This window comes from Cotesia typhae, unplaced genomic scaffold (genome assembly GCF_013202065.1).
Source record: "Cotesia typhae breed Kobodo isofemale line unplaced genomic scaffold, CoteBio_Ctyphae contig_142, whole genome shotgun sequence".
NCBI classification, from domain to species: domain Eukaryota; kingdom Metazoa; phylum Arthropoda; class Insecta; order Hymenoptera; family Braconidae; genus Cotesia; species Cotesia typhae.
This window is the reverse complement of record NW_027423720.1, coordinates 101,669-113,005: the sequence shown is the minus strand read 5'-3', so window position 1 is coordinate 113,005 and position 11,337 is coordinate 101,669. Positions and strand designations below refer to the sequence as shown.

Sequence of the window (11,337 nt, the reverse complement as noted above, 5' to 3'; positions counted from 1 at the left end):
TTTATTAATTTTTTTTGAAGTTATACTTCTTTTGGCGCGTTGGAGAAAATTGATGAGGGTGAATTTTTACGATGCGCGCGCACACCGACTCCCAAATTTAACAGTATGAAATTAGTTCTAGGTGGCATGAAAGTCGATAGCTAATGTTCAAGTTGTATATTCTAGTATTTTTGTACTTAGAAGTTTTAAGTTAGAATAGGGATGCACGATTCCAAAAGAAAAATCGATCTCGAGAATCGCGATAAATTTTATCGAAAGAATTGATCCTTGATAAAATCGAGTGTGAAAGAATCGATCCACTGATAATCGATCGTTTGAATGAAGGCGTAATTTTCAAGTTTAAAGAATTCCATATCATTATAATGAACTAATTTAAAAATTAATATGGCTTATACTAATGCATTTTCAATTATTAAAATAGACATTTCTTCTAGATTGAAAATAATATTTTATTGCACTTAATAACAGCGAATTATAATTTTTTACTAAATGCTTTCTAAAATTTAAATGAGTTAATTAATTATTAATTAAATTGATTTAATTAAATATTAATACTGCTATTAAATATTAATCAAATAAAAAGTATTATTAGTTAAATGTATATTTTAATAAAAAATAAATATTTTTTTCTAGTTTCAAAAAGAATAATAAAATTATTAAAAGAAAGTAAAATTAAGTTTTTCTTATTAGAAATACCATTCCGCTGTTGGTAGGGATTTAAGGAATAATATTTGCTGTAAATGGTCAGCACTTAATCGATTTCTGATAGCATTTCCAATATGACTAGCAATAGAAAAAGTATAATATAATATAATATAATATAATATAATAAAATATAATATACGCCAAAGAAGTATAACTTCTAACGCGTGTACATGAGTACACACACTCTTTCTTTTTTTTAATAATTGCATTATTAAAAAATTTTAAAATGATTTTTAATGCCTGCCAACTTCAATGTCATGGATATGAGCGTTTACTTATTTCACTTTTTTGTTGGTAAATTACTAGGTTTATTTAAACACTGCTGACAATAATGACGATCAAACTTGTAAAGTATCAAATTTAGCGTTTTACATCAATTATTTTCCTCCAAAAGTAAACACATGGCGGATACAAATAAGAATTTGTTTCAGGTGGTTATAATCATTGGCTCATAATCTTTTCAAAATTGGATTGCAATTTATTTCATAAATTGAGAATCATAAAATTTACACAATAAAAAGCGTCCAATCTATGTTTTTAATCTTATGCTACTATTAAAGTGTGTCAGTAAGTATAATTCATGTAAAATTATTACTTTTCAATCAGCTTTTTGGTAAGGATTTTTGTTGTCATTATTTGAGAACAGATGATATCAATATTATAATTTGTAATTTATCTTTTATTTATATTTTTTTATACTTGCAGATAATTATGAATAATTTAAATTTGGTCAATGATTTAAACGAACCATGCATAACTGATGATATTATGCTTGAAGATTTACAATGGAACGAAACATCTTGGATTGATAATACGATTATTTCTCAATCAAAATCTTTGGATTCTAAATTTAATAACAGTATTGGAAATTTCACTCAGTCAGTATCAATAAATAAAATGAAATGTGATAACGATGAAGTGACAGCCTTTGATCAAAATAAGCTTAATCAAATAGAAATAATCGAGAATGACGAGTTGCTGGTACAAAATTTAGAATTTTCATTATTTGATTACCAAAGCCAAGAACTTGTGGAAGCAAAATCTAGCCAAAATGATATAAATGAAAATACATCTTTTACGGACTCTCAAAAAATGTTGAATTATTAATCAAACAAACTAAAAATATAACTGAGTTATATGGTAAGTCTATTATAAATAAATTAGATTTAGATTTGTTTATTGATGCCAAGACACAGGCCAAATAGCAATTTTTATTACGTAGTATATACGATTTTTACAAAAAAACAATTTCTGTGAGTACATAATATAATATTGTATAAAATTAATTTAAATAGTTTTTATATAAACAAAGTAAAATCAGATAAATTTGAAAATTAATATAGAAAATAAGAATTTAAAATATAGAATTTTAATATGATTAATTCAGATGATAACTTAGCATAATAATTCTGTGAATTGTACTAACTTTATCTTCACCTCAATTACAGTAATTAAAGTTAAAAAATTGAAACGTAATCATTATTTTAAGCTGTAAATAATAAAATCTTTCATTCCTTATTTCTTCAAAACAAAATTCAGATATTTACTCTACATGTTTCTTAAAATTTCAGTCAGAAATAAGAAACTTGGTATCCACAATTCAATGTCGCTCTATTGAATTAAAATCTCTCAAAATTTTTATTTTCTTCCTCCTTCCAGCTTACTTGACTAGTTTCATTATTTATTTTTTTCATTCAATAGGTACATGTTTAAGCTATGATCTACGATTTTAAACTCTACAACTATTTAAGGAAATTTTCTCTTTCGAGCCCGATAACTGCATGCTAATTCACAATTTCCTGTACAACAATCGAAGATATTATTTCTCAATTTTAACAGTATTATCTTTAAGGTCTGCTAGCTATTTTTAATTGGAAGTTTTTTTATTGCATAATTGCTTCAGCAAATAGTGAAATATATATTCATCATAGAATAATTTATATACCGTTAATAAAATCAATACCACTCAAACTAAAATGATAAAAATGATCACCATTATTTTTATTTTATTTTTTTCTATTTTTACTTTCTTGCTTTTACTTGCTTTTACTAAATTTCTATTAATTGAAGATGATGACTTTAACTAGTATTTAATTTAAAGATTGGCAAGATGAATGCTTGAAAGCTGTCGACAATCGTAAAAATTTAATTTACGCGCTTCCAACAAGTGGAGGAAAAACTCTAGTTGCTGAAATTCTGATGTTGAAAGAAATTTTATGTCATAAGAAAAAATGTTATATTTGTTCTTCCATATGTTTCAATCGTACAAGAGAAGGTATGTAAAACAATTTGTTTTATTACATGATTAATTTTTCACTGATTTAATTTAAAAATATATTTTTAAGATTCAAACACTATCACCATTTGCCATACAATTGGGATTTCTATTAGAAGAGTATGCTGGTAGTAAAGGTCAATATCCACCGATCAAGAGAAGACGAAAAATACGATTTTCATATGTACCATTGAAAAGGCAACAGGATTGTTAAATAGTTTAATTGAAACTAATAGATTGGATGAAATTGGACTTGTTGTTGTTGATGAATTACATTCACTGGGTGAAAATAGTGGCAGAGGAGCAACTTTGGAAGGATTTTTAACTAAACTAATTTTTATAGATAGTGAGTATACTTTTTTTTTTTTTTTTTTTTCCCCAAATATACATTAATCTTAAAACTAGCAACCTTGTAGTCGCTATGTGACTGCCTTTGACTTGTGAACTATAAATAAATAAAATTTAGCTTTATTAAATAGTGACTTTTGTTAAATTGCACTGTACTTTCTTAACTATTGACGTTTTTAAAGATATAAGCTCATCCCAATGTTACACTTATCAAGAGCTTTCATTTGAGTACCCACATGCATTTTCATATATTTTCATCTAAACATATAAATATATGAAAAATTGATGTGGTACTTAAATGAAAGGTCTCGATGAGTGGAATGTCGGGGAGAACTTATATCTTTAAAAAATCTCAATAGTTCACAAGATACAAGGTCATTTCTTAATTATATGACTAGAGATAGAGCATTTTCGAATGCAGCCTAAATGCTTATCATAATAAATTGACTATCGATGAGAATGATATGAAAGCTCAAAAAGGCACAAATTCAAATCAAGACTTTTGCAATGACACTAAATTTGATTTTAAAAACTGATTTTATCATATGACTATCCTGGACACAAAACTTTTATTATTCTCTCAATAATATATATTATTTCAATTTTGATAATGCAATTATTTTTATTTCCATTAGAAAGTATTCAAATTATTGGGATAGAGTGCAACAATCGGTAATCTAAATGAGATTGCTGAATTTTTAAAAGCTGATCTCTATACGAAAAACTTCCGACCAGTAGAACTGGAAGAATATGTTATGTGCAATGATCAATTATGGCAAGTCGATCTTAAAAATGATGATGTACTGAGATTAAAAAAAGTTGCTCAATCTGTAAGTATTTTAAATATTTTTAACAACAGAATTTCCAAATTCTATCTATTAAATATTAATCAAAATGTATATTTTGATAATGTATGGTATTTTATGTTCTAGTATTCAGAAACTGCATCTAAATTAGATCCAGACAAAATAGGTGGTTTAGTTATGGAGGTTGTTCCGAAGCAAAATTGTTTAATATTTTGCGCTAGTCGAAAGAATTGTGAAAACGTTTCACTGCTGATGACCAAAGTTCTTTGTAGGTATGATTCCTTTTAACTGATTGATAAAATTTTTTGTTACAATGACTTTAATTGTGTCAGATCTTTGATGGAATATAATAAGGCTGAAAAGATGAAACTCTTAAGTAATTTAAAAGACGACAATCAACACATATGTCCAATTTTATTGCAAACCATCAAATATGGAGTTGCTTATCATCATTCTGGTTTAACTAATGATGAAAGACGATTACTGGAGGAAGCATTTAAAGATAATGTTATTTCTGTAATATGTTGCACTTCGACATTGGCTGCAGGAGTAAATTTGCCAGCTAGAAGGGTAATGTTCATATTTATTACACTTGTATAATAAATTACTTTAGAGAATTTATTATAATTCTAACTAACAAATAATATTTATTAATTCTCAGGTTATTTTACGAAGCCCATATGTAGGAAATGAATTTATAAATCTTAGTAGATACAAACAAATGATCGGTCGAGCAGGAGAGCTGGAATGGCGGAAAAAGAGAAAGTATTTTGATCTGTAAACAATCAGATATTCCAAAGGTAAATCATAACTATTCTTTAGCTCTAACTAAGGTAAAGTACCCAGTACTTGAACACTTATAAATTGGGAACAGTACTTAAACAGACTTTACTTATTGTTGTAATACAAAATCCGTATATTTATTATGAGTAATATGTGCATACTATAATTATTCAATGATACAGTAATTGGTTTCTGTAAGTTTTTCCAATTATAAATCAAAACAATTATATTTTTGTTAAATTAAAAGTTAACATGTCGAGAATAGTCGATGATGCTATTTTTTTCATGAAAAAGATACTAAACCGTGAACCGAACAATCAGTAAAAAAACGTTATATCATCATTTTAAGTAAAAAAAAATTGTACCACTCAATGACATAATCTTTTCTAAATGATACATATTTTTGCAAAGACATAAATTATAATTTTTATATTAAATTTTAGCGTTTAACTATACCTCCAAATGTTGAAAGCGGTATCCAGAACTTGAACAAGCTGAAGCTGTATAATTTTAACAGCACTCTTACCTATAATAGGTTTATAGACTAGCGATTAGCATTGGGATTTGAATTAATTACTGCAAAGTAAATAAATGTCATAGCTAAGAATTAGTGTAGTCAAAAATTATTGAACGTTTTGAATTGAGTTTTTTTTATTTATAATTGAAAATTTGCTTTGTCATTTGTAAAAAATCTAATTATAAAAATTAAATTCAAATATTTTTCATTTTTAAATGAACATATAATAAATATTCATAGCATTATTTTTAATATTATTCAAAAATATGTTATTTCTTTTGATATTTCAATAAAACGTTGAAATTTTTTTGCTGTGCCTATTGCCATATATTTTATTAGTTCAACTACTGCTCTCGGAGTGCTCAACTATTGCGGCTTGTCAGAATTGATTGTTCAACTACATACTACTCCTTTGATAGTCTATCTTAAAAACTTTGTCAAAATATAAATATTCATTTATCTGCGTTATTTTGCGCTTTAATCAGTTCAAAATTGTTTATATTTTCATGAAAATCACTAATTCTAACTAATAATTGCACCTTTTTATATTAAAAGTTGGGTCAAATACATTTTACTTTGAAACCTGTTCAACTACTGGGTACTTTATCTTACTTCATTATTTAAGTGTATTGTTTAAATTTAATGAAAACTTTTGAATTGATTTTTATTTTCCTTTAATAGGTTCGAGAACTTTTAAAATCTAAAATTGAAGATTGTGTAAGTTCTTTGAACACAGAAGAAAATCGTGGAATAAACAATTTAATATTAAGTTCCGTTATGTTGTCTCTTGTAAAAACTCGAGCTCAAATACATGATCTTGTCAATTCATCTTTACTTAAGATACAAGCTTCGCAACTCAACATAGATATAAAAAAAACTACTGATGATGCAATAAAAATTTAATAAAAATACAAGCTTTGCAAGTTGATAACAAACTTATGAAAGCAAATATGACTATAGGGATTCAATCTCAATTATCTACAGAATCAACCGATGTAGGTAGCAGTAATTCAAATTCAAATAACAGCCGACGGTCCATTGTGCTTACAAAATCAAGTTGTCTAGAATTATCGAACTTAAGCAAAGCTGCTATGAAAGGTATACAATAATTATATTTCAGAATGCTTTTTAATTTTGAATTTATGAGGTGAATTTATTGATATTTTTTTATTTTAGGATCTATTGATTTAAAAACGGCGTATATTATTTACGAGGATTTAACAGCTGCTCAAAAACACTTGATACTCTGCAATGATCTCCATATTTTATTCTTAGTTACACCCTATCATTTGGCAGATCAGTTGACGCCTGTTGGCCTAATATACTACGAAGCGGTAATCCTTGTCTTTATTTTTATTGTTATCGTGATTGTCAAAATATTTTAAACTTTACTATTATTTAAGATTATGAATTTGCCGCTACGATCGATGGATGTTGCGAGATTATTAGGAATCAATGAAGTTGCTGTTATGAAGTTGCGAGAAGGAGTAACACCAAAGGTAAACAATTTTATTTAGTAACTATCATGTTAGTGTATAGTAAGAATATATTTTTAATTTTTTTTTTTTTTGACTGATCTAATAGAATGTTCCTGAACGGATTTTCCGAAAATTTTATTTAACACTAATTTTAAATGAATTACAAGAAAATCGTCCATTACATGAAGTCGCTGATAAATATCAAGTAAATCGTGGCAGAATCCAAAATTTATTATCTACTACAACATCATTTGCTCATTCAATGATTAAATTTTGTCAGGTATTTTTAGTAATATTATATTTATTTTAAGCTTTTGAATTAAAAAAATTTTTTTTATAGGAACTTCCTGAATTTTGGGCGTTTACAGATTTATTCACATCATTTCATAAAAACTCATTTATAATTGTTCAGCTGAACTGGAGCCATTGATGGAATTACCTGCCGTGAAAATCGTATGTTTAAATTTATTAATTAACGATTAATCTCGTCTTTCTTATATATTTTTAGTTTAAGGGCGTTTAAAGTTGTTTTTAATTTATATAAATCGTGTGCCTAAGGGCGTATAGTTTTTTTTTATGCCAATCGTTTTGTAAACATGTTCTAAGCCTAAAAATGTAAAAAAAAATTTCCAAAGCCAAAAAGGCGTATATCTCAAGTTATACGCCCTTTTGGCTTTAGAAAACTGAAAATTTAGTGATTTAAAACCAAAAGAGCGTATAATTTTTAACTTCCCGCTCAGAAAATAAAAAATTTTCTAAAATCGGGAAGTTATTGGTTTTACCTCGTTTTTTCGGAAATAGAGTTTTCATCAGATCTATATTCTGCTAAAAAATTTTTTAACGATTGGTTAATAATTTCTTATAATAAGGTGTTTTTCATTCTATATATACATATTATGGATTTTAACTACAATTTTACACAACGGAATCGATGGCTTGAATTTTTAGGTGAGAATAGAGCATACCTACACTCGCGTTTCAGGTATACGATTAAACAAAAATCTATCTTTCATTGAAGCTATAGCGGGCAAGAAATTATTTTAATTATTCGAAGTTAAAAATACAAGAAAAAAACTAATATCAAAGTACGGAAAGATTATTGGTGTACAATTTCTGCACTTTCTTTATCTGCATCTTCTACATTTTCGTCAAAAAAAAAAAAAAAAAAAAAAAAAAGAAACGTGAACATCTTAGTACGGGAAAAAATTTTTAATTCATACGCTTTTTTAATCATTGTACTGTCTAAGATGATGAAAATTGAAAGTTACTACCATCTAAAATGTTGACTTTTTCAAAATTTTTTTATACAAACCTTCGGACAATTTTGAAAACTGTTTTTCGAAATTTTGAAAAATCCTGATATTTTTATACGCCCTTTTGGCTTTGGACCGAAAATTTCCTAGAGCCAAAAGTGCGTTAAAAATTTTTTTCTGCAGATCTTTACATCTCGAGTAATTCTAAAAAGAATGGCAAAAATAATTTTTTATTCACAGAAAAAAAAATTTCTTGAACCAAGAAAATTATAAGGAAGACTGAAGTTATTTTGAAGCAAGAAGAAATTTTCTTGGCTTAAAAAAATTTAACTTCGTTCGAAAAATTTTAATTTCATCCAAGAAATTTTCAGTCTTCCTTAAGATTTTTTAATTTAAGAAAATTTACGCTTGACTCAAGACTTTTTTCTTTCTGTGTACGCCCTTTTGGCATGGAATCCTATTTAATTGCTGTAATACGCCCTTTTGGCATTAGGCACGTGAAATTTCAACTAAGAGGAAAAGTTGAAAAATTATGAGAGTCGTTTATAAAATATTTCATCATTTTTGATACTTTCTTTTAATTCCAAAACAGTGAAAAAGTTTTAAGATTGCCCTGTATATTCAAAAATTTTTTTTTCAATTACAAAAACTTGTTTTTAGGAAAACATTTCTAGATAAAAAAAATTTGGTTTCACCTAATTAAGATTGTCTTTTTATTTGAAAAAATAGGCTGAGCAGAAACAGATGTATAAAGCTGGGTACAAAACATTACAATTGGTTGCATCAGCAGATCCGAAAGAATTAAAAAGTAAAATAAGTCATTTGTCACGTAAAACTGTTGAGCAAATAATAGTTGCAGCGAAGGTGAGTTAATTTATTTTATCATTAAAGATCTTTTATTCAATAAAATATAAATTTTAGCTTTTGATAATATCAAAAATGGAAAATCTTAAAGAAGAAGTCGATGAAATTTTAGATGGTTTAAATTCCGAAACTTTCTTCCATGATTAATTCAATGGATATATTTATGAATCTCCTGTATTGTTGAGTACACAAGTAATTACTTTAAATTATTATTATTTATTACTTATTACCTGGATATCTCTTCTAATATAACATTATTTTTCGTTAGTTAATTTTTAACAATAAATACTATATGTTGTGCTCACCAGACCGATATGTTTGAAGTATAACATGCCTCGTTTAAGCCAGCACGAAAAGTAATTAATCACATATTGATAGATTGACTTAATTCAAAGTTTAAATTATGTCAATATTTGTGGTATAAAATTATATTTTTACTCTATAAGTTCGTTTAGTTCTTTAATTTGTTTATTGACATTTAAAATTTTGTAATTATCTCTTTTATACATACAGGGTTTCAGGGATATTGGTGGCAACTTTTTACTTTTCGCATCAACATTCTTAACTTTCTTAAAATCCATAAAATAGAAATACTTATGATCAATATCTGTCCATGTGTTTTTGAATCCATAAGACATTAATAAATTGATAAATTCATTAACATCATCAAATCGACTTGAAATTTCCGCTATTTTGAGAATTCCACTGAAATAATAGATTATTTTTTATAACTCGATCATTTTTTAAAATTATTCTTTCAAAATTTACTAAAAATTACATACTCCATTTTTAACACCCGGTTGGCTTCTAGAATATAATCAACAAGATTAGTACCCATGAGTGATAGACAAAAAACTACAGCATTGATGCCATTTGTAAGGAGAGGTGTGTGAGCCATGTCGCACGCTATTATTTTATCATTCACAGCAACTAAATCTAAAGAATGTACTTTTTGTTTGACAGAATCAGCTAATCTTCCTTCTCCACATCCAAAGTCTGCAATAACATACTCTTTCGGCCTACGAATAAAAAAACAACAATTATATAAGTATTTATAATTATATGTGTTAACTATTTTCATAAACAATAAATTATTAATTTTACTTACATTTTTTAACAGCGTTTATTATAACGTCAAGTGGATTTAATGACCATTGCTCTACTTGATACTGATAGCCTTCATGATAAGCTTTGAAAGCACTTGGATCTTCTTTGAACATCTTACGTGATTCTGAACTGTCATTATTATACAGAGTATCATTTAAAAATCTAAACCTAGATGCTCTTAATTGAGATATTATTCTTTCTCGTAGCGTTTTAGAATTATTTGTAAGATTAGAAGTTTCTTTTTTTTTTAGCTTCAGTAATTCTCGTATTTTATTTTTACTTATATTATTGTGAACTTGGCTTTCATTAATTTTATTTTTAGTTTTTTCTGGGTGATGAGACGTAACTTCATTGTTCGTAGTTTTCTTATTTTTAAAATGTTTACGAATTTTATTTTTTTTTTTACTGATACCTTTTTGTTTCACATCTTTATTTAAATTTACGTTTGAATTTTTTTTTACTTGGCGATCCTTTCGGATTTTTAGTAAAGATTTGTTGTTTTTTAATTTTCATTTTTATTTTAAATTATGGATATTTTTGAAATATATATACTCTGAAAAAAAAAATATGACATGAAATTTAGCTGTCACTTGACAATTTTTTTATTTTTTTAACAAATAAATTTGCTCCAAAAATTTTTTTTTTTTTGCAACAATTTACTTGTTACAAAATTTTTAAAATTATCAACTATCTACTAAGTTAATTTTCATTAAAAAAATATATATTCAATTAATCATATAAATAATTGTTTTCTCAATAATAACAAACAATTATAATTATAAATTCCTTTTAAAACTTATGTTAATTTTTATGATCTATAGAAAAATTTTAATTAACCTTACATACATGTATTTATTTATTGTTATTGATGTTGCTCCAATTGAATCACGTGTTTTGACGACAGTGAAATTCACCTTAGATGTCACTTTGTGTCAATAATATTTTGGTCCAATTTACATTGAAAAATAAACCAGAAATCACCATTTCCGCAAGATGGGACTGTAGTTATTTTGAGTGTCATGTGAAAATAAAAGTACCTAGAAAAAAATTTGTTATGTCCAGCGAGGTCACTAGATTGCTCGTAACGCCTCTTCTGGACTGAAGTGCGAGTTGTAGTTACGCGGGATCAATTTAAATTTATTGTTGTTTATTAATTCAGTTTTTTGATAATGGGATTTGTTAGATTAAATTAAGAAAAGGG

At 26.4% G+C, this 11,337-nt stretch overlaps 2 protein-coding genes and 1 long non-coding RNA gene across 3 annotated transcripts; 2 read left to right on the top strand and 1 right to left on the bottom strand.

Annotated features, from left to right (window-relative positions):
* Positions 1-884: 884 nt before the first annotated feature.
* LOC141537801 (uncharacterized) lies at positions 885-2,745 on the top strand. Its single transcript, XR_012480975.1, has 4 exons — positions 885-1,051; positions 1,137-1,272; positions 1,411-1,845; positions 2,407-2,745. It is a non-coding gene; the product is annotated as an uncharacterized LOC141537801 (long non-coding RNA).
* Positions 2,746-2,802: 57 nt separating this feature from the next.
* On the top strand, positions 2,803-9,684 carry Mus301 (mutagen-sensitive 301; the record flags this gene model as incomplete). The annotated part of the gene is given in 20 exon segments (XM_074258974.1): positions 2,803-2,931; positions 2,933-2,980; positions 3,051-3,141; positions 3,144-3,330; positions 3,968-3,986; positions 3,988-4,158; positions 4,261-4,406; positions 4,467-4,704; positions 4,796-4,872; positions 4,874-4,934; positions 6,116-6,326; positions 6,329-6,532; positions 6,611-6,768; positions 6,838-6,933; positions 7,019-7,192; positions 7,253-7,301; positions 7,304-7,365; positions 8,895-9,029; positions 9,087-9,221; positions 9,543-9,684. Coding segments are annotated over 19 exon segments (2,346 nt in total), but the record flags the coding sequence as incomplete, so codon positions are not given.
* Positions 9,309-10,642, bottom strand: LOC141537783 (ribosomal RNA-processing protein 8; the record flags this gene model as incomplete). Its single annotated transcript, XM_074258973.1, has 3 exons — positions 9,309-9,734; positions 9,812-10,048; positions 10,134-10,642. Coding segments are annotated over 3 exons (1,017 nt in total), but the record flags the coding sequence as incomplete, so codon positions are not given.
* Positions 10,643-11,337: the final 695 nt, after the last annotated feature.